The sequence below is a fragment of the Capricornis sumatraensis genome, chromosome 4 (genome assembly GCF_032405125.1).
Source record: "Capricornis sumatraensis isolate serow.1 chromosome 4, serow.2, whole genome shotgun sequence".
NCBI lineage: Eukaryota > Metazoa > Chordata > Mammalia > Artiodactyla > Bovidae > Capricornis > Capricornis sumatraensis.
In genome coordinates this window covers 31,560,145-31,581,766 of record NC_091072.1, presented here as the reverse complement: position 1 = coordinate 31,581,766, position 21,622 = coordinate 31,560,145, and the positions used below count along the sequence as shown (strand labels likewise).

At 42.8% G+C, this 21,622-nt stretch overlaps 1 protein-coding gene across 9 annotated transcripts in view; it reads left to right on the top strand.

Annotated features, from left to right (window-relative positions):
• TENM3 (teneurin transmembrane protein 3) overlaps positions 1 to 21,622 on the top strand; it is a 454,861-nt gene that overhangs the window by 405,079 nt on the left and 28,160 nt on the right. For 6 of the 9 annotated variants that reach the window (XM_068971251.1, XM_068971249.1, XM_068971247.1 and 3 more), the window contains 3 exons: positions 1,929 to 2,161; positions 3,258 to 3,412; positions 4,188 to 5,062. In XM_068971251.1, the coding sequence (XP_068827352.1) occupies positions 1,929 to 2,161; positions 3,258 to 3,412; positions 4,188 to 5,062 (1,263 nt within the window). The remainder of the gene's footprint in view (positions 1 to 1,928; positions 2,162 to 3,257; positions 3,413 to 4,187; positions 5,063 to 21,622) is intronic. The other 3 variants (XM_068971252.1, XM_068971248.1, XM_068971246.1) reach the window with 1 other exon arrangement.

Sequence of the window (21,622 nt, the reverse complement as noted above, 5' to 3'; positions counted from 1 at the left end):
GGCAGGCTGCACTGTAGGGAAAGAAGCTCGCTCTCATTTCCTGCTGTTTTGTGGGTAACATTTCCAGAGGCAAATTCTCCTCTCCAGGGCTGCATACGCCTCCACATTTTCTTCTGGACAATAGACTTCTGTGCAAAATTAGAGCCTTCACTTGATGGACATTTTTAAAGCCACTGGCAGATAGTGCTTGATTTAGAAAGTTCTGTGTCTTCAAGGAAAGAGATGCTTCAGGACAGAAAATATAAAGCATCACTTTGGACCTCGTCTTTTTACCGTTCCACTGGAATAAAAGTGATGCCAACAGACGCAAAGCTTATGACCTGAATGTCTATTATTTTTGGACCAAGGAAACTCATGCCCTATAGCTAAAGAGTATACCATTGCTATTCAAGCAGGCGTCTCAGAAATCTGTTGTTTTCTTCTCAAAATGAGGGGCATCATGAAAAGTATGCATTCTTCATTTACCTTTAGCATCATTCAATTAGAAACCATTCAGACTGGATATTTTAAGAAGGATCTGCATTGTTTTGGTAGTTTTGACATTATAGAATAATAGCAGGACTAAAGAAACAAATTGAACCTATTCAAGTTTAGAGAATTCTTTCTTCCTGATTTACGTGTTCAGAAGGCAAGTTATAGTTTCATGAACAATAATTATTACACTTCTACACGGGTTGAGTCACAAGGCCAAAGACAGTGCAGTGTACGAGGAGACAGGACACAAGTCAATATTAAGAACAGCTAATGCGTATTGAGTATGTACTGTGCGGTCAGCGCTATGGTCAGGATTTTACTTGCACTAGTTCATGTCACCCTCTCAGCAGCCTATGAAATCTGCATTGTTTTCACGTTTACAGATAAGGAAGCTGAGGCAAAGTTAGCTGGCTTGCTCAAGGTCACACAGTTTAGTGATGAAGCTGATGTTCAAACACGGGCAACGGGGCCCAGAGGTTATGCTCATATTTATATACAGCTGGCAGGAAGATAAAATGTGTGTGTATATGTTTAAAACCCACTGTATCATAATTAGTGTATAATCAGGGAGATAGGAAAGGCTAGAGAATCTTTCCAATGTCCTGCCTTCCAAAACAGACCCAGCTTGATTGAGTTACGACTGTGTCACAGCTGTGTATATATATATATATCTGGAAGAGCAACTCTGCTAATACCAGACTGATTATTGGAGGGAAAAAAAAACCTCTACAAAATTTTTCTGAATATTGTAATGATATGTAACTTTTCACCTCAGTACAAAGTAATAAACTACCACATTAAGGAACACAGTATGTCTTAGTGCATTTAAGATTTCAGGCATCAGGACTTCTCTGGAGGTGGTTAAGACTCTGAGCTCCCAAAGCAGTGGGCAATGGTTCAATCCCTGGTTGAGGAACTAGGATCCTACATGCCGCAAAAAGAAAAACAAAAAAATTTTTTTTCATTTTTGAAGCCAGGTGTTTTTGGTTTGATTGCAAGAGAAAACTGGAGATTTCCCTACAATGAGATGCAAGTAGAATCACTAGAATGTTATACTTCACTGGAGAGTTTGTTAGTGACCCCCTTCCCCTGGAATAATCCTTAAGCCCGTCACTCAGGGGGTGTATATTAATGGCTTGGCATTGAACCAAAAATATTTAAAGAGCTTGCTTCTTTGTTTAGGTTGGAAGCATATCGCCTTCTAAAGGTAATTACTTTTAAGATGGCTGTTTAATAAATTGTTACATCCTCAACAACAGACAAGGAAACGAGTCATGTCAGAGACTGGCACCAGTTCTTTTAAATCGTTGTTTACAGTGCTGTTCATTTTCTAGTCATTGATGAGGAGTCTCAGTTTATACTTAGTTTCTCATCATCTGTTTTATTTTGCTTTTAATTTCTGTGTTTTAGGAGTAACTTTTTTTGTGATGTTTCTGTATGATCTTTTCTTACAGCAGCAACCCAGCTCATAGGTACTACCTTGCAACTGATCCAGTCACGGGAGATTTGTATGTTTCTGACACTAACACCCGCAGGATTTATCGCCCAAAGTCACTTACGGGTGCAAAAGACTTGACTAAGAATGCCGAAGTGGTGGCAGGAACAGGGGAGCAGTGCCTTCCTTTCGATGAAGCCAGATGTGGGGATGGCGGGAAGGCTGTGGAAGCAACACTCATGAGTCCCAAAGGTACCGACCGGCATTTACCAATTGGAGGATTTCTTTTCATTAAAAAATTAAAAGGTGGAAAATCCAGTTAGTGCCTGATTGTGTTTAATGCTGAGTTAACATTTTCCTCTCAACTATGTTCTGGAAGCCGTTTCACATCTAGTGTTTTGAAAAGCCATTTAGTGTGAAACGGCTAAAATCTTAAAGTTGATTTTACAATAAAATCAACTGTAGGTTGATTTTACGTGCTTGCCATTTTTTATTATCATACCATTTTTTTCAGCTTGTCAAGGAATCAAGCAACTACTCAGTATCATTCAGGTCACATCCTTTTCAGCTTCAGGGAAGTGTCCACATTCTTTCATTGTCCTGGAATTTCTTTGTCGTGAATGAGTCCCAGGGCTCTCTAAGAACCATCACTAAGTGACCCTATTAGCCATCACCCAGTTTGGAGCTACTGAACTTTTGTTTCTATGCCATGGGAAAAAAAGTGCTTGCTGTGATGAATTTCTGGAGGTAACAGGGGCTAAAAATTCTATGTGACAGAGGCCTCTAGCTTTTAAACCAGTCAGAACTGACTCCTCCTTCATGTATTATGCCATTCATTACAGTGTTTTTCGATTTGAGCCTTTTTTTTTCATTATAGCTAGAGATTGTTATGTGAACACGGACTGGAAAAAAGTATTTGTTGTGCTGAATTATTCATCCTAGCAGATTTCATTGTAACAAGGTCAACAAAACACTAACCTTGGCTTAGATCTATTTTTGTTAGAATAGAGTTACTCTAAGTTCAGCATAACAGAATTTGACCTGTTTCTATAATTTATAGACAGCAACACTATACGGTATTTATATTTTAAACACACGTACTACCCATATGATCCACATGCTAAGGACAGATTCTTACAAATTTGGGTTCTTTATTATATTTTACATTGATTTGTAATGTTAAAAAATGCCTGTGTTGTATTTTTTTTCTAATATGTTGGCAATCTGCAATCTTACCTCCTGTCTACTGCCCATGTTATTGATGTTAAATGTTGAGTTTAACGATGACTGTGAGCATTTAATTAAATCATTTTTGAAAGGTTACTAACAGGTACTGTCTTGGATACAGGAATGGCAATTGATAAAAATGGGTTAATCTACTTTGTTGATGGAACAATGATCCGAAAAGTTGATCAGAATGGAATCATATCAACTCTCCTGGGCTCTAATGATCTGACCTCAGCCAGACCTTTAACCTGTGACACTAGCATGCACATCAGCCAGGTAGTGAAAACATTGCCCCAAAGTGTCTGTTTTTCTTCTGTGTGACTTGATTTACAGTGTCCGTAAACTGTGATAACACCATCTTATACCACGTGTGTCATGGCGGCAGTCCTTGTGATAAAGTTCCTCCATTGATATATGTCTCCAGAGCTAATACAAAGTTATTTTCTTCTCCAGTTCTGCATTTGAAGAATTCAATGAAATACAGGACAATTATCACTAAGAAATGCTAATCATTTGTAATAAAATACCATTAAAGCAGCAGATATTCCAAGAACAAAACTGCTTAAATCTATAAGCTTGTAAATGCGCAAGGTCCTTAAGTAGTAGAGAGAACCCCCCCCTAAGATCAGTCCTCAGGGACTTCTGTTTAGAATTGGAAACTTTACTATTGGCCTGATTGAAAACACAAGAGAACGCTAATGTATTCATAACCTAGAAAGCCCCAGCATTTGGTGATTGTTACTGCTGAAAGGAACTGTATTCATATCTCACTGATATCTATTAACTCACTACTTAGAGGTTCATTTGCTACTTAGCTATAATCTGCAAAATCTTTCAGTGAGCTGCATTTTTAAATAAAATTTATTTCTTCCATTTGTCTCCACTCCAAACGTTTACATTTATTTCACTGTATATGTTTTAAAAACAATTTTTAAAACAGTTTATCAAATTAACGGTCATTTCCCTAAAGGGTCTAATTTACTCTCCTGGCAAATGACCCGCAGCTCAGCAACTGGCTAACCAGACCGTTTCTTCTTTTTTTTTAACTCAGGTACGCCTGGAATGGCCCACTGACCTAGCCATTAACCCAATGGACAACTCCATTTACGTGCTGGATAATAATGTCGTTTTACAGATCACTGAGAACAGGCAGGTGCGCATCACCGCCGGGCGGCCCATGCATTGCCAGGTGCCGGGGGTGGAGTACTCCGCGGGCAAGCATGCAGTGCAGACGACCCTGGAGTCCGCCACTGCCATTGCTGTGTCCTACAGCGGGGTCCTGTACATCACCGAAACCGACGAGAAGAAAATTAACCGGATTCGGCAAGTCACCACCGATGGGGAGATCTCCCTGGTCGCCGGGATACCGTCAGAGTGTGACTGCAAAAACGATGCCAACTGTGACTGCTACCAGAGCGGAGATGGCTACGCCAAAGATGCCAAGCTGAGCGCGCCGTCCTCCCTCGCCGCCTCCCCAGATGGTACGCTGTACATCGCAGACCTGGGGAACATTCGGATCCGGGCGGTGTCAAAGAACAAGCCTTTACTTAACTCTATGAACTTCTACGAAGTTGCCTCTCCGACTGATCAGGAGCTCTACATCTTCGACATCAACGGCACTCACCAGTATACTGTCAGCCTAGTCACTGGCGATTACCTGTACAACTTCAGCTACAGCAACGACAATGACATTACCGCTGTGACCGACAGTAACGGCAACACCCTTAGGATTAGACGGGACCCGAATCGCATGCCAGTCCGAGTGGTGTCTCCAGATAACCAAGTGATATGGTTGACCATAGGGACAAATGGATGTTTGAAAAGCATGACTGCTCAAGGACTAGAACTGGTCTTGTTTACTTACCATGGCAACAGTGGCCTTTTAGCCACTAAAAGCGATGAAACCGGATGGACGACATTTTTTGAGTAAGTATATCAAAATTCTACTCTGACTATAAAATATTGTATATAATAATGTAAGATAATAACAGTATGATCCTTTTTCTGCCTTTTTTTTGTTTTTGTTTTTATTGAAGTATTGTTGGCTTACAATGTGTGTTTCAGAGCAAAGCGATTCAGTTGTATATATATATATATATAATACACACATATATTCCTTTTCAGATTCTTTTCCATTATAGGTTATTACAAGATACTGAATATACTTCCATGTACTATACAGTAGGTCCCTGTTTATCTGTTTTATATATAATAGTATCTATCAGTTCAGTCAGTTCAGTCACTTAGTCGTGTCCAACTTTTTGCAACCCCATGAATCGCAGCACGCCAGGCCTCCCTGTCCATCACCAACTCCCGGAGTTGACTCAGACTCACGTCCATCGAGTCAGTGATGCCATCCAGCCATCTCATCCTCGGTCGTCCTCTTCTCCTCCTGCCCCCAATCCCTCCCAGCATCAAAGTCTTTTCCAATGAGTCAACTCTTCGCATGAGGTGGCCAAAGTACTGAAGTTTCAGCTTTAGCATCATTCCTTCCAAAGAAATCCCAGGGTTGATCTCCTTCAGAATGGACTGGTTGGATCTCCTTGCAGTCCAAGGGACTCTCAAGAGTCTTCTCCAACACCACAGTTCAAAAGCATCAATTCTTCAGCACTCAGCCTTCTTCACAGTCCAACTCTCACATCCATGCATGACCACTGGAAAAACCATAGCCTTGACTAGATGGACCTTAGTCGGCAAAGTAATGTCTCTGCTTTTGAATATGCTATCTAGGTTGGTCATAACTTTCCTTCCAAGGAGTAAGCGTCTTTTAATTTCATGGCTGCAGTCACCATCTGCAGTGATTTGGGAGCCCAAAAATAGAAAGTCTGACACTGTTTCCACTGTTCCCCTATCTATTTCCCATGAAGTGATGGGACCAGATGCCATGATCTTCGTTTTCTGAATGTTGAGCTTTAAGCCAACTTTTTCACTCTCCTCTTTCACTTTCATCAAGAGGCTTTTGAGTTCCTCTTCACTTTCTGCCATAAGGGTGGTGTCATCTGCATATCTGAGGTTATTGATATTTCTCCCGGCAATCTTGATTCCAGCTTGTGTTTCTTCCAGTCCAGCGTTTCTCATGATGTACTCTGCATAGAAGTTAAATAAGCAGGGTAACAATATACAGCTTTGACGTACTCCTTTTCCTATTTGGAACCAGTCTGTTGTTCCATGTCCAGTTCTAACTGTTGCTTCCTGTCCTGCATACAGATTTCTCAAGAGGCAGGTCAGGTGGTCTGGGATTCCCATCTCTTTCAGAATTTCCCACAGTTTCTTGTGATCCACACAGTCAAAGGCTTTGGCATAGTCAATAAAGCAGAGATAGATGTTTTTCTGGAACTCTCTTGCTTTTTCGATGATCCAGCAGATGTTGGCAATTTGATCTCTGATTCCTCTGCCTTTTCTAAAACCAGCTTGAACATCTGGAAGTTCCCAGTTCATGTATTGCTGAAGCCTGGCTTGGAGAATTTTGAGCATTACTTTACTAGCGTGTGAGATGAGTGCAATTGTGCGGTAGTTTGAGCATTCTTTGGCATTGCCTTTCTTTGGGACTGGAACGAAAACTGACCTTTTCCAGTCCTGTGGCCACTGCTGAGTTTTCCAAATTTGCTGGCATATTGAGTGCAGCACTTTCACAGCATCATCTTTCAGGATTTGAAATAGCTCAACTGGAATTCCATCACCTCCCCTAGCTTTGTTCATAGTGATGCTTTCTAAGGCCCACTTGACTTCACATTCCAGGATGTCTGGCTCTAGATGAGTAATGACACTATCGTGATTATCTGGGTCATGAAGATCTTTTTTATACAGTTCTTCTGTGTATTCTTGCCAACTCTTCTTAGTATCTTCTGTTTCTGTTAGGTCCATACCATTTCTGTCCTTTATCATAGTATGTCCTTTATTTATAGTAGGTATAATAATAGTATAATCTTAAGGGCAAGTGAGATCCAGGTTTTGGGGGGACCTGAAACTTCTATAAGTTGGGAATCCCTTTTTCTGGAGAAGGAAGACAAAATTAGGGTCAGGGCCTTGGAAGGGACCGAGGCAAGTGGGGAGCCCTTAAGCTTAAGTTTCATGACCATCAGGGTCAGTCTACCTCTGCTTAAAGATTAATATTTTGCTTCATGTAGACCTAATATTATATTAGCAGCAAACTTTCATGGAAACATACTGCAGTCTTGGTTTTAGGCATAAACTTTTGGGGTTTATATTTACCCATGTGCTAAAGCTGGCTATGTTAGCTGTCACTGAAGGAAAACTGTTTGTTTGGTTTTTTTTTCAAACTTAACTTTTCATTTTGTGTTGAGTAAGGGCTTCCTTGATAGCTCAGTTGGTGAAGAATCCACCTGCAATGCAGGAGATTCCCAGTTCAATTCCTGGGCCAGGAGGATCTGCCAGAGTAGGGATAGGCTACCCACTTCAGTATTCTTGGGCTTCCCTTGTGGCTCAGCTAGTGAAGAATCCACCTGCAATGCAGGAGACCTGGGTTCGATCCCTGGATTGGGAAGACCCCCTGGAGAAGGGAAAGGCGACCCACTCCAGGATTCTGGCCTGGGGAATGTCATGGACTGTAGTCCATGGGGTCACAAAGAGTCTGACACGACTGAGCAACTTTCGCTCCCTCATAGCTGGTTAACAATGTTGTGGGAGTTCCAAGTGAACAGCAAAAGGACTCAGCCATGCATACACACATATCCATGCATGCATGCTAAGTCGCCTCAGCTGTGTCTGACTCTTTGCGACCCTATGGATTGTAACCCACCAGGCTCATCCATTCTCCCCCAAACTGCCCTCCCATCCAGGCTGGCACATAACATTGAGCAGCGTTCCATGTGCTTATACAGTAGGTCCTTGTTGGTTATCCATTTTGAATGTAGCAGTGTGTACATGACCTTCCCAAACTCCCCTGAAGGGAAACTTTAAAAACATTTACAATGAACTTGGCTGATTCCATCAGTACCACATAAAGAAAGGCTTAACTTTTTTTTTTAACTTTTTATTTTGTATTGAGGTATAGCCAGTTAACATTGTTGTGATAGTATCTGGTGAACAGCAGAGGGATTCAGCTATACATATACATGTATCCATTCTCCCCTAAACACCCCTTCCATTCAGACTGAGACAGGCTGAACTTCTTATAATTTATTATTGGAGAATCTGAACTCCACTTGAAAGAACCTTACCACTAAATGCAAATCAGAAATAGCTGGTCATTCTGGAAGCATATGAAAAAGTAAAAGGAACATCCAGCCAGGCTATTCTACTAAATTTGTGGAAGAATGGCCCAGCCAGTGTGCTCTAAGAACAGTCACATTTCGTGGACTGTGTAAAATCACTTTCCATTACTTGTTCATTCCACTGACATTGCACAAAGCATAAGGGGAAATTAGACGTGCAGAGATGGCATGTTGACAAATGCAAAATAGTCCTGGAAATGAATGCCGAGATCCTTAGTATGACTTCTACAGTGAAATGCTGGAGCAAATGTACTTTCTGTAGGAACACACCTCTAAGATTATAATAAAAGTCAGTAGAAAAAAATGACCCAGTATACAAATATTTTCCGTGCAACTTTTCTGGAATAGAACGTGCACATTGAGGCTTAGTTCTCCTGTAACCTGGATCACTTTTCTTTTTTGACAGATTCCCTTTTAATAAAATGAATGTTCCCCAGCAGCCTGATTTTGTCAGAGGAACAAACCTTTTCAATTGAATTACATTAAAATTCTGTTCTTAACATTCCTTTTGCTCATTTTGGGTTCGCAATAGGAAAGGAATAAATTGGAAGTTAATGGCAAGCACTTCCTTTGCACCATTTTCAAAGAGATAGCAGGCTGTATTGCCAAAGAGACGGCAGAAGAGTACAGCAAAAGTGCCCCCATCTGATGAGGCTGGGCGGGAGAGCTGCTCTGATGATAAGATCTTCAGGAAATGATGGCGGCATTGGTAGGGTTTCGGTTTAGTTAAAAGCAGGGGGGAAAATAGAGAAATAAGTTTTTAGTACAGTCTAGGACTCAATCTCTGCTCTGTGGGCCATTCTTGAATGTGTTCTTATTTGTTCCTGGGAATTGACAATGCACAGAAGTTCGTCACATGGGTTACTACTGATTGAACTTCTGCAACACATGTACGGGCTCACTAATGACCTAGGATGAGAAATGGGCATACTCCATTTGTGGAGTTGTTGTGGGATAGGATAAACAGATTTGGAGGGACTTCCTTGGTAGTCCAGTGGCTAAGACTGCAGACTTCCAATGCAGGGGGTGTGTGGGTTCGATCACCAGTAAGGAAACTAGCATCCCACACGCTGAGTGGCATGGTCAAAAAAAAAAATCAAAAGCAATGTTTCTATTAATTTTCCTCTAGATGTTTACAGCAAAGACATGATTAAAACATTTTCAAGAAATATTTATGCACTTGGCAAAACAGTGGATTACCATACAAGACAGGGAAAAAAAACAGAGCACTTAACCTAAATAATTCAGAACCATTATATCAGAATGACAAGGGACTTTTTTTTATAATATATATAATTATAATAATATAATCATAGCATAATGGTATAGTATATAATTATATAGTCTTTTAATTTAGCTGTGAATGAGGAAGGGCCCACCCTTTGAAGTGTGAGAAACTGTAAAACACATTTCTCCGATATTTTGGAGGATTCCTTGGCGTTTGTCATTATTAGTGAGCTGGCAGATCCCGGAATCTTGGTTCATGTCTGTAATACATCCCCTCATATTCTGATAGTACCGCAAGTCTAATTTAGACCTTATAAGGGTTGTGGTTGTTCAGTAGCTAAGTCGTGTCTGACTCTTTACAACCCCAAGCGGACACCAGGGTTCTCTGTCCTTTACTGTCTCCCGGAGCTTGCTTAAATTCCTGTCCATTGGGTCAGTGATGCCATCCAACCATTTCATCCTCTGTTGCCCCCTTCTTCTCCTTCCCCCAGTCTTTCCCAGCATCAGGGTCTTTTCCAGTGAGTTGGCTCTTCGCATCAGATGGCTAAAATCTTGGAGCTTCAGCTTTAGCATCAGTCCTCCCAATCAGTATTCAGGGTTGATTTCTTTTAGGACTGACTGGTTTTATCTCCTTGCAGTCAAAGGGACTCTCAAGAGTCTTCTTCAGCACCACAGTTCAAGAGCATCTGTTCTTTAGTTCTCAGCCTTCTTTATGGTCCAACTCTCACATCCATATATGACTACTGGAAAAAACATAGCTTTGACCGTGCTGACTTTTGTCAGCAAAGTGATGTCTGTGCTTTTTAATACACTTGGTTTGTCATAGTTTTTCTTCCAAGGAGCAAGCGTCTTTTAATTTCGTGGCTGTAGTCACTGTCCACAGTGATTTTGGAGCCCAAGAAAATAAAAAAACAAATCTCATTGTTTCCATTTTTTCTCCATCTATTTACCATGAAGTGATCTCCTTGGAAAAGACTCTGATGCTGGAAGGGATTGGGGGCAGGAGGAGAAGGGGACGACAGAGGATGAGATGGCTGGATGGCATCACGGACTCAATGGGCGTGAATCTGAGTGAACTCCGGGAATTGGTAATGGACAGGAAGGCCTGGCGTGCTGCGATTCATGGGGTCACAGAGTCGGACATGACTGAGCGACTGAACTGAACTGAACTGATGGGACCAGATGGCATGATCTTGGTTTTTGAATGTTGAGTTTTAAGCCAGCTTTTCCACTGTCATCTTTCACCTTCATCAAGAGGCTTTTTAGTTCCTCTTCACTTTCTGCCACAAGGGTGGTATCATCTCCATATCTGAGGTTATTGATATTTCTCCCAGCAGCCTTGATTCCAGTTTGAGCTTCATCCAGCCCGGCATCTCACATGGTGCTCTCCGCATAGAATTTAGATAAGCAGGGTGACAATATACAACCTTGATGTATTCCTTTCCCAATTTGGAAACAGTTCATTGTTCCATGTCCAGTTCTTACTGTTGTTAAAGATGTGATTGGTGAACATTTATTTATAGAGAAGAGTCTGATGAAACCTATAGCTGGCTCCATTGGAAGTGTATGCATGCGTGCTAAGTTGCTTTAGTGGTGTCCAACTCTTGGCAACTCCATGGACTCCTCTGTCCATGGGATTTTCCAGGCAAAAATACTGGAGTAGTTTGCTGTGCCCTCTTCCAGGGAATCTTACTGACCCAGGGGTGGGACCTGCATCTCTTAGGTCACCTGCACTGGCAGGCAGGTTCTTTACCACTAGTGCTACCTGGGGAACCCTCCATTGGAAGACTACCATGTAAATATTTGCTTTCTGAAATAGTTCAGACCTTTCCATACCAATAGTTAGTGCTGAAAATATTAACACTTCTTGCTTTTGTTGTTGATTTTTTAAGAATGTATGTACCTATTATTACATATTTACTGTCTTTTGTTTTATAAAATAAGGACTTCCTCAGTTGACCTCGTTATTAAATAATTAACAAAAAATTAAGACTCCATATTGATAACACTTTCTTCTGAAATGTTGGGGGTGAAGAGTTGAGAACAGAAAATGTTTCCCGTCCAAATACTGTTAAAGTATATTGCTGCCCCTGAGAGCAGGAAGAATGGCTCCAGGGAAACAAACCCGAATTCTAAACTTGAAATTCTTCACCAGCATGATAGAATGATTTTTTTAGGGTTCACAGGGAATTTCCAAAGCAAAAGAACTTTTCATTTCAGAAACTGGAGGCACCGTCTTCTTCTGGGCAGCAATTTCTCTCCATGTTATTTGTTCTTTTTGTATCCCTACTGTGATTCCTTAAGAAGTGTCCAGCATTCTTAGACACACTACAGATGGTCTGGTAGGAAGACAACAGCAGGTGTCAGGTCGTTGATAATCCAGCTCTGAGATCCCTGAATTAGACTATGTGTCATGAACAGAAGACTTTTTCATTGCTGATGAATAAACCCTCTTTCCCCAGACCACCTCTTCTGTTGACTTGCTGTCCATCTAGCTTTGGGGTCCCCTTATCTGATGACCCTGTGATAAGCCTGGTTACCCCCTTCACTTAGTAATAGGGATTCTTCTATGCTGTTCTTCATACGATTTTAAAACAATTATCCCACGTTATATATCCATAGCTGGAGTAATTCCAGGGAGACCCAAAAGATCTTACCTACTGGAAATATATTATTTAAAAAGTTCATAGCCAGAGCTAGACCTCACTTCTTACACTTGAATGCACACAAAAACAGACCCAGTGTATTGAGTTGGGCAATAGAATAAATTATTTAATAGCTAATGGCATTTCACAGGTCTCTGCTTGCTTACCGCATAAAATACAAAGCGTGTGGATGTATCTGGAGGCACTCTGTCAGGTTAGAGAAGACATCGTGGGGAAAAAACTCTTGAGTTCTGGCTGATATGTACATGCACACTGCCGAGTTGGTGGCAGTTTTCTGTCATGGGACTTTGACTATTTGGAGCTTTATATATGAGGGGTTGACTCTGTGGTCTGTCATGAGTTCTATTCAGATTCAAGGAGCAAATAAATGAGTTTCCACTCTTACACGTTTATGTAGGTATATATGGGTCTCTGGCCTCTCCTTAAGGTGCTTTATTGTCCTTCTTTCAAGCTTAGCAATTTCAGAATGAGCCTCTCAGTTCATTTCTTTATAATGAACGTAACTCTGTGCCCGTGCAGACCCACGGCTGCCACTGACATCAGTTCTGATCATCCCAGGGAAGATGGAAAAGGGAATCTCAGAGGAGAGAGAGGCGGTGTAAATAATACCTGGACTTCATGTCCAAACTAGTGTGCAGACAGCGCAGATAACCTAGGAAAACTTTCTGGTGATTATTCCAGATCAGAAAAGATGAATCCAGTCTCCTTCACAGTGTTGTTCAGCCGCTCAGTTGCGTCCGACTCTGCGACCCCGTGGACTGCAGCATTCCCGGCTTCCCTGTCCTTCATCATCTCCCAGAGCTTGTTCAAACTCATCTCCATTGAGTCAGTGATGCCATCCAGCCATCTCATCCTCTGTTGTCCCCTTCTCCTCCTGCCTTCAATCTTTCCCAGCATCAGGGTCTCTTCCAGTGAGTCGGCTCTTCACATCAGGTGGCCAAAGTATTGGAGCTTCAGCTTCAGCATCAGTCCTTCCAGTGAATATTCACGACTGATTTCCTTTAGGATTGACTGGTTTGATCCCAAGGGATTCTCAAGAGTCTTCTCCAACACCATAATTCGAAATCATCAGTTCTTTGATGCTCAACCTTCTTTATGGTCTAACTCTCGCCTCCATACATAACTATGGGAAAAACCACAGGTTTGACTAGATGGACCCTTGTCAGCAAAGTAATGTCTCTGCTTTTAAACATGCTGTCTAGGTTGGTCATAGCTTTTCTTCCAAAGAGCTGCTGCTGCTGCTAAGTCGCTTCAGTCGTGTCTGACTCAGCAATCCCATAGACAACAGCCCACCAGGCTACCCCGTCCCTGGGATTCTCCAGGCAAGACACTGGAGTGGGTTGCCATTTCCTGCTCCAATGCATGAAAGTGAAAAGTGAAAGTGAAGTCGCTCAGTCGTGTTCGACTCTTCGCGTCCCCATGGACTGCAGCCTACCAGGCTCCTCTGTCCATGGGATTTTCCAGGCAAGAGTACTGGAGTGGGTTGCCATTGCCTTCTCCCTTCCAAGGAGCAAGCATCTTTTAATTTCATGGCTGCAGTCACTGTCCACAGTGATTTTGGAGCCCAAGAAAATAAAGTCTGTAAACTGTTTCCATTGTTCCCCCATCTATTTGCCATGAAGCAATGTAACCAGATGCCATGATCTTGATTTTTGAATGTTGAATTTTAAGCCAGTTCTTTCACTCTCCTCTTTCACTTTCATCAAGAGGCTCTTTAGTTCTTTACTTTCTGCCATAAGGGAGGTGTTCTCTGCGTATCTGAGGTGATTGATATTTCTCCCAGTATTGACAGTGAATCACATCTAAATAGCCAGACATCTGCGTCAGTCTGTACAAACTGAGAGAATAACCTTTCCCTTGGTAGGCATCTGACATCCAACCCTAAAAACTCAAACACTGAAAAACCACATTTCATTGCTGTTTCTGCCCAAAACTGCATTAACAACAAAGCTGCCCACTTTACAAACACATCTCTAAAAATGGTACCCAATTCCTTTTATTTTCCTTTTTCTTGCTTTCTTCATGGAAAAAAGCATTTACTGCATTAAGTGTGATTTTAAAAGATTTAATCAGCAGATCACTTAAATTCATGGGGAAATGTTATAGTTGATTTCCATTTTTTGCTATTTTAATTGTTTAACAATTTTACATTAAATTTTTAACCAGTATGGTTAGTCCCAGGGACATCAGTAAAAAAAAGAAAATGTGTAGACAATTGAATAATTGTACATTTTTGTACATTTCAAACATTAACCCTTTAAATCTTTGTACATTTCAAACATTAAGCCAAATGCTACTATTGCTACTAAGGCAATACTTTTTACTAATACTTGATTTAGTATTAGTCCTCTGCAGTCTAGTTTTAAGAAATCATTCATTCTGTCCAGGTTTTAAAGCAGAAAGGGAAATGGAGAAATTGTGTGTTATTCAGATTATTTGAGAAACTCCCAGAAAAATTAAAAAACAGATTAATCTGTCAGATTATTTTCAGCCTGTCTCACAATATATATAATAATAGAAAATGTTCCATATTTTTTCACTATAATTTGCAATGTGTCAATGGTGGCAAGCCTCCATTAACTCTTTTGGTGTGTTTTATCTAGGCAATTAATGCTCCATAATGGTTCAGGTAAATGCAGCTTCTCAAAGTGTCAAATTCCTTCCTTAAACTAATTACATAGCTGTCTAAACCGGATGATCCAATAGCATCCTATCTGAGTGTGTCAGCAACTTCCCTAATAGGGTGATCTTCAGATGATTTACTCTGAGACCAAGTTACATACTCCAGCCATTTTAAAGGGTTGTTTGATAACAGGGCAAGAAATCTACACAGTGACAACCGGTGAAAGGAAACTTTATTATTTTATAATCCCAGAACTGAAGATGGACAGTTGGCGTATTCCAGAGACTGTCTGGCATCTCTGACTCATTCTGAGGATATCAAAATAAAAGCAACTTCAGCCTCCCTCCCTCCTGGCTACCCTCACTTCTCAGCCTCCCAGAGGAGGCCCCTTGCCTGCGTTCCAGGATCCTAGTTTCACAATGTCTTGAGGCATCAAAGCAAGCTAATACGGACACTGTTCTCTTCTGTCCTCTGCCCCAGGGCTGGGGGAGGAGACCTAGGAAGGAGATAAGATGATTGGGGATATCATCATCTCTGACTCCTCTTAGCATCCCTCTCTTAAAAACACACATACTCCCAGACAGATTTCCTAGACCTCAGTTCATCCCCAAATTCAGCCAGTCTAGCGGTTCTTAAAGTCGTTGTTCAGTCACTCAGTTGTGTCTGACTCTTTGCAACCCGGTGGACTGCAGCTCGCCAGGCTTCCCTGTCCTTCACTGTCTCCCAGAGTTTGCTCAAACTCGTGTCCATGGAGCCGATCATGCCATCGACTCAAAGTGAGACCTTCAGAGGTACGAAGCAAGGTGAGCAAGCCAAGGTGGGGTGTTCCAGGCCAGAGCCAAACATTTACTCGGGAGGCAGAGCATGCAGGCTTTGGAAAGAACATGCAGCTCAGAATAACAGGAGCGTAGAGTATGTGTGGAAGTAGGGAGGTGAGTAGAGGGAGATCATAGTTCTGATGCGGCAGGGCTTATTCTCACCACCTGGCGATCACAGTTAGACAGGGCTCCCATAAAGGAGCTTTCCCCAGGGAAGCACAGTGCTCCATCTGACGATGACATAAGGGTGGACTGAACGTAGAAAAGTAGGAGGCTGAAAAAAGGGGGAAAAGGGAGTTAGGAGACAGTAAATCTAATTGAGTAGCGAAGGTCTGACCCACAGTTGGGCATGGAAATTTCAGAGAAAGAGGTAGGCTAGTCATCAGGAAATGAAATACAGCTTGAGGACTTAATGCACGAGGGGAGGGAAAAGAAAATCCACTAACCTAGGGACCAGGTGGGTAGGAAATACAGGGGAGATACAGGATGGCAGAGAAAGATGAGCTCTGATTTGGAAGTTATGATTTGAGGGACCATAGTCCAGCCCTGCATGTGGTCAAAAATGGCTAGTGAGAACTCAGGGTGAGGGACTAACCTGGTGGTCCCGTGGTGGCTGGGACCCTGAGCTCCCAACGCAGGGGACCCGGCTTTGGTCCCGGGTCAGGGAATTAGATCCTGCATGCTCCAACTGAGACCCAGTGCAGCCAACTAAATAAAACAGAAAGAAAAAGAACTCTGGGTGAGTCAGTTCTAGAGATATAGGCATGAGGGCTCTGGGAAAAACAGAGCCACGAGTGTGAATGAAATCCCACTGGGACGATCTGGTTAGGGAGGAAAAAGTGTGAATATATATGAATTTACAGACATGATCCTCTTAGCACTTGAGACAAAATTCATGTGAAAGAACATCTTTTGGTGTTTTTCTTATCTTGCATCTTCCCTGTGATTTCTGGGAATATGCATATAGGTAGGTAGCAGACAACTGAGTACCAGACGAATCCATGATTTAGAAACTAGTTGATTGCTCTGCTTCCTGTGATGATGGAAACGTTTTGCATCTTCTCTTCCAAATCTGATTTTTTGAGGATTGCTCACCGACAACATTTGCTCTTGAATTCAAAGAAATTATCATTTGCCTGTGAAATCATTGGTAAAATATATAAACCTCAGGTTCATTCCCCGAATACTGAAATATGAATTCTTCAGGATGTGCGTGTTATAAATCACATGATGACTGTTAGGATTCAGTCCATGGCGAGAAGTTAAAATCAGGTTCCGGTTTTGCTGTTTGCCCGTGTCCTTCATCAGAAATGCAGATCCAGGAATGATTTGTATCTATGCTTTTGTTATGATACGGTTGGTAATTGTGTTCTGCTTTACTGCAGTGACAGAGAAGTTACTACAGATTAGCATTGTGAGAAAAGAATTGCCATACAGATGGCAAGACTGGGGGGATTTTTTTGTTTTGTTTTACTGGCTGTTAAATGATGAAAGGAAATTGAAACCCAAGGAACTCTGATAGATGGGAGGAAAAAATTCTCCCTCTGTGTCATGAGGACAGTGGAAAAGCCAGGTTGATTAAGTCTTTCTTGGGAGTCCTTACTGTGACTGGTGGCTCAGAATTTTGAGCAAGTGGCAAAAAATCTGCCTGCAATGCAGGAGATGCAGGTTTGATCCCTGGGTCAGGAAGATCCCCCAGAGGAGGGCATGGCTACCCACTCCAGTATTCTTGTCTGGAGAATCCCATGGACAGAGGAGCCTAAAGGGCTAAAGTCCATGGGGTTGCAAAGAGTTGGACACGACTGAGGCGACTTAGCACACTTGCATGGGGCTTCATGCCATGGGCATGCAGGATCTTAGTTCCCTGACCAGGAATTGAACCCTTGCCCCTTGCATTCGAAACACAGAGTCTTAACAGCTGGATTACCCGGGAAGTTGCCACGCCCTCCACACACACACCTTTTTTTTTTTTTTTTGCTGTTGAAATTTTTTTTTTTTTAAGTTTTTGAGAACTTTGTTTCCACCTGAATGTATATGCACTGTTAACAGTCTTTGGGTCTTAGTTGGTGACAGTCTTAGGCAATGTCTGTCTCAGCTGAGGAACTGCTAGGGATGTTTGAGAAGTGAGGCATGGCATGGCTTAGAAGATGGATTTGATAGCTGTGGATGTGGGGAGAGGCAGCCAAACCAACTTTGCAATCTAGGGCGGCTGTGGGAGTGGAAAGATACGTGCGAGACATTATGAAGGCAAAGGAGAGTGTCAGAACTTCTCGTCTGTAAGGGGGTATGAGAGAGAGGATTTCACATCAGGATGGAAATCAGCATTTTCAACTGAGATGGTCTGAGCCTCTGGCTTTCCAGGGCACTTGTCGAGAATCCTGCTGCTAGGAAAACTTAAAAAGAGATTTAAAAATATACCACAAAGGCTAAAACAGCAAGTCTAGGCAAAAACGCAATCAAAATTAAAGATGAACAAATACAGAAACCTCGACACGGGGCAGCCCATCAGTGAAGGAGCAGAAGGTCATGGAGAGCCTGAGGGAGTTTGTCTTTTCCAGCGAGGGGCTGTTGTCAAGAGGGGTCAACCGGGAGTAAAGAGGAATGTGCTGTGTGATGAATCTGAAGCCACGAGGTTGAGGCCAAATGAGTGGAAGGGGTGCGGGGCATGAAAGTGATGTTCCAGTCAGATTCCCTGGAGCCTGTAGCGTTGTGAATTCAAAAGCTCATAAAAGAAAACCATGTCTCAAATCTACAAGCTAGGCAGGCTAGCTCTCACGAGCGAGGCCAGGCAGCGTTCCGGAGCGCCACAACGCTGCACAGGGGCAGAGACTGTGTCCAGAGGCGTGTATTTGATGAGAAGGCCCCGTTAGAACCTGGGATCAAAGCTTTTCAGAGGATGGCCGGACATCGGCTGTTGCATTGGTTTTCTGCTTTTGCTAAAGATGGGATCACCTGCCCTGTCTGACAGGCATCTCATTCTCCCTCCTTCCCCCATCCAAGGTCCCCTGGTAATTCTAATGTCTGCCATCCCTCTTGTTTCACTTCTGTTGTCCTAGCTGCGAATCTGTGCAAAAGTTCACACGGATCCACAGTGAAATGGGGAAAAAAAAAAAAAAAAAAAAAAACCATAATGATGGAGAGAATGGGTTCATAAAGCTTTACTTTTTCCTTGTCAAGAATGGTCTCCCCCTGAAGTCCTTTTTCCCTGCGGCGTGGCTAAATGGCCTCTTTTTATGAAAGGATGCTGGTAACAGGTGAAGAATTTTCAAAACTCTGTTGGTTCCCAATCTTACTTTTTGTCTTGGTTTGTGAAATCGGCGAGTCTGGGGAGGAGTCCCTGCGTGACCTGTCACCCCACCCCTGGGCTCCTTTAAGCTTGATTAAAGCCTTGCTTCTCCTAAAAACCATCACAGTCCCCAGTGGTGACCCCTGTCCAGGGCCTCCCTCCATCACCTCGCGGCCCCTACCTGGACCCTCTGCTTCAGCGGGCTCTTCCACGTCCTGACTTCAGAGCCTGTCCTTCCTTACACCTCCACACCCTCTCCCTGCCTGTTTTCTTGACTGGTCTATGTCCTGTGCCTTCCTTATCTTCCCATCTAAATCCACATCTATTTCAAGGCCCAGCATAGGTCCCCACCTTGACGTGGCGCTTGCCTGCCACCCCAGCAGGACCTCACACCATCACCTGCACTCAGCGGGCTTCTGATGCTATTCATACCCACAGTTCCCTCATGCTGTAACTTGCCTACAAGCTTATTCAGAAACTGTAGGTGACCAGCGGGGTAGATGCCCTAAGAGTTCTTTGGAAAATAGCAGCTTTCCTGGCCAGCCCCGTGTGAGCGCTTCAGCCCTCTGAGTGCCTTACATGCAGCCCCTCGTCTAAAAGCACAAACTCAGGACTTTTGGGGCTACACTGTGGAGCTGGGCCACTAAGATGCCAGCTTAACCCTCTGTCATTCTAACCACACTACAAGGCTACCTGTGGCTTTATTTCCCAAAGAACCAGAAGCAAACAGGTGAGTGTCTGAATACGCAGTGCCCCGTGCTCGAAGGTGGCATGCTCGGCATCCTGTGATAGGAAATGCCTGCCCAGCAGGACAGGAACCGCGGGGTTGGCCAGTGAAAGAGCAGTGGCAAGGATGGAAGAAATGCTTTCCACGGGAGAAAGGTGATGGGCCCGCTGTAGATTGAATGGAGCCAGGAAACATAAACCAGCAAAGGGGACAGAAAAGGGCAGGTGAGTGACAGCAGCGGGAGTGAGTCAGTGGAGTGCTGGCAAGTGGCGTCATCCGTATGAAGCTATCGTTCCCCACTCTAAGTCAAGCACTGTGATTTACAGACGGGCTCGGGGACCTGGGTCCAGTGCTCGGAAGCTCCAGGCATGGGCCCATCGTGAGATGCAGAGAGAGCGCCTGATCAAATCACCTAACCACATCAGATTTTCATTTGTCCGTCTATAAAATGGGAAGGGAGGCAAGGGTTGATGAAGTACTGAATTGCCTTTGATATAGGAGGATGCAAAAGGATGTCAGTTTCTCTTTAAATTTTTTCTATGGCTTTTTTCTTCCCGTTTTATCGACACATAATGGACAGACAGCACTAAGGTGCACAGCACAGTGATTTGACTTAGGGAAGTCATGAATATCACAGTTTGGTGAACATTCATCCTCTGTTGGAGAAGGCAGTGGCACCCCACTCCAGTACTCTTGCCTGGAAAATCCCATGGACAGAGGAGCCTGGTAGGCTGCAGTCCATGGGGTCACTAAGAGTCGGACATGACTGAGCGATTTCACTTTCACTTTTCACTTTCATGCATTGGAGAAGGAAATGGCAACCCACTCCAGTAGCAACTTAGCAGCAGCAGAAGCATCTCTTATAAATAATACATTAAAGAAATAGAAAATTTTTGCTTATGATGATAACTCTTGGGATGTACTCTCTTAACAACATATATATATAACATACAGCAGTTTAATTATTGGAGAAGGAAATGACAACCCACTCCAGTATTCTTGCTTAGGAAATCGCATGGACAGAAGAGCCTGGCAGGCTACAGTCCATGGTGTCATGAAAGAGTCAGACGTGACTTAGCAACCAAACAACAACAGTGTTAATTGTAATTATCTGGTTGTACGTTGCATCCCTGGTACTTATTTACCTTAGGGTGTTAATTTCTGTAAAAACACAGTAACTTTTTCTCCATCTTATGCTGTGAGAAATATAAAGCAATGCAAGAATTATGTCCTGGTTAACACTGCACTTCAGGCTGGTATGGTCAGTAATTCTATAAACCTAGGCTTATTTGTTTCTTCAAAAGTAATAATGTCTTCCAAAAAAAAAAAGTAATGACAGCAGTAAGCCCTGCTGAGTTTCTTTCATTGATGCCTTAATCTGCTAGGGGCATTTGGGTTGCTGGGGAAGAGAGGGAGTCTCCCTTTTTATTTCAGCTCTGCCTTTTGTGGGCCCAAACAATGATTACACTTAATGGTGCATTTTCTCTCTCTCTCTCTCTCTGCATCACCTGCCTCTCCTAAGTGCCCATTCCTGCCGCTGGCGAAGCAGCAAGGCAGATTGTCAGATCAAGTCAGTCAAACCCCTGATCTGACTGATACTGTCCCCACTGAATTAATGGGGCCTGAACGGACATCCCTCTCTCTCCTCCCAACTTTCCACCTTCCTGTCTCCACCGTGACATTGTCCTTGCAGAATTCTCTCCCTCAAATGCCTAGATGCTACTCCTAATTCCCAGCTACATTTCTCTAAGTGACACTATCAAAGCCCGCTATCCTTTTATTCCAAAATGACAGTTAGTACTTTTTATTCTACCCCCATCTCTTTGTTGCCCCATGTTTACACCTTTTACTATTATATCTTCACTTTCTCCCTTTCCCGGTGACTTCTGTCTTTCACTATTCAGA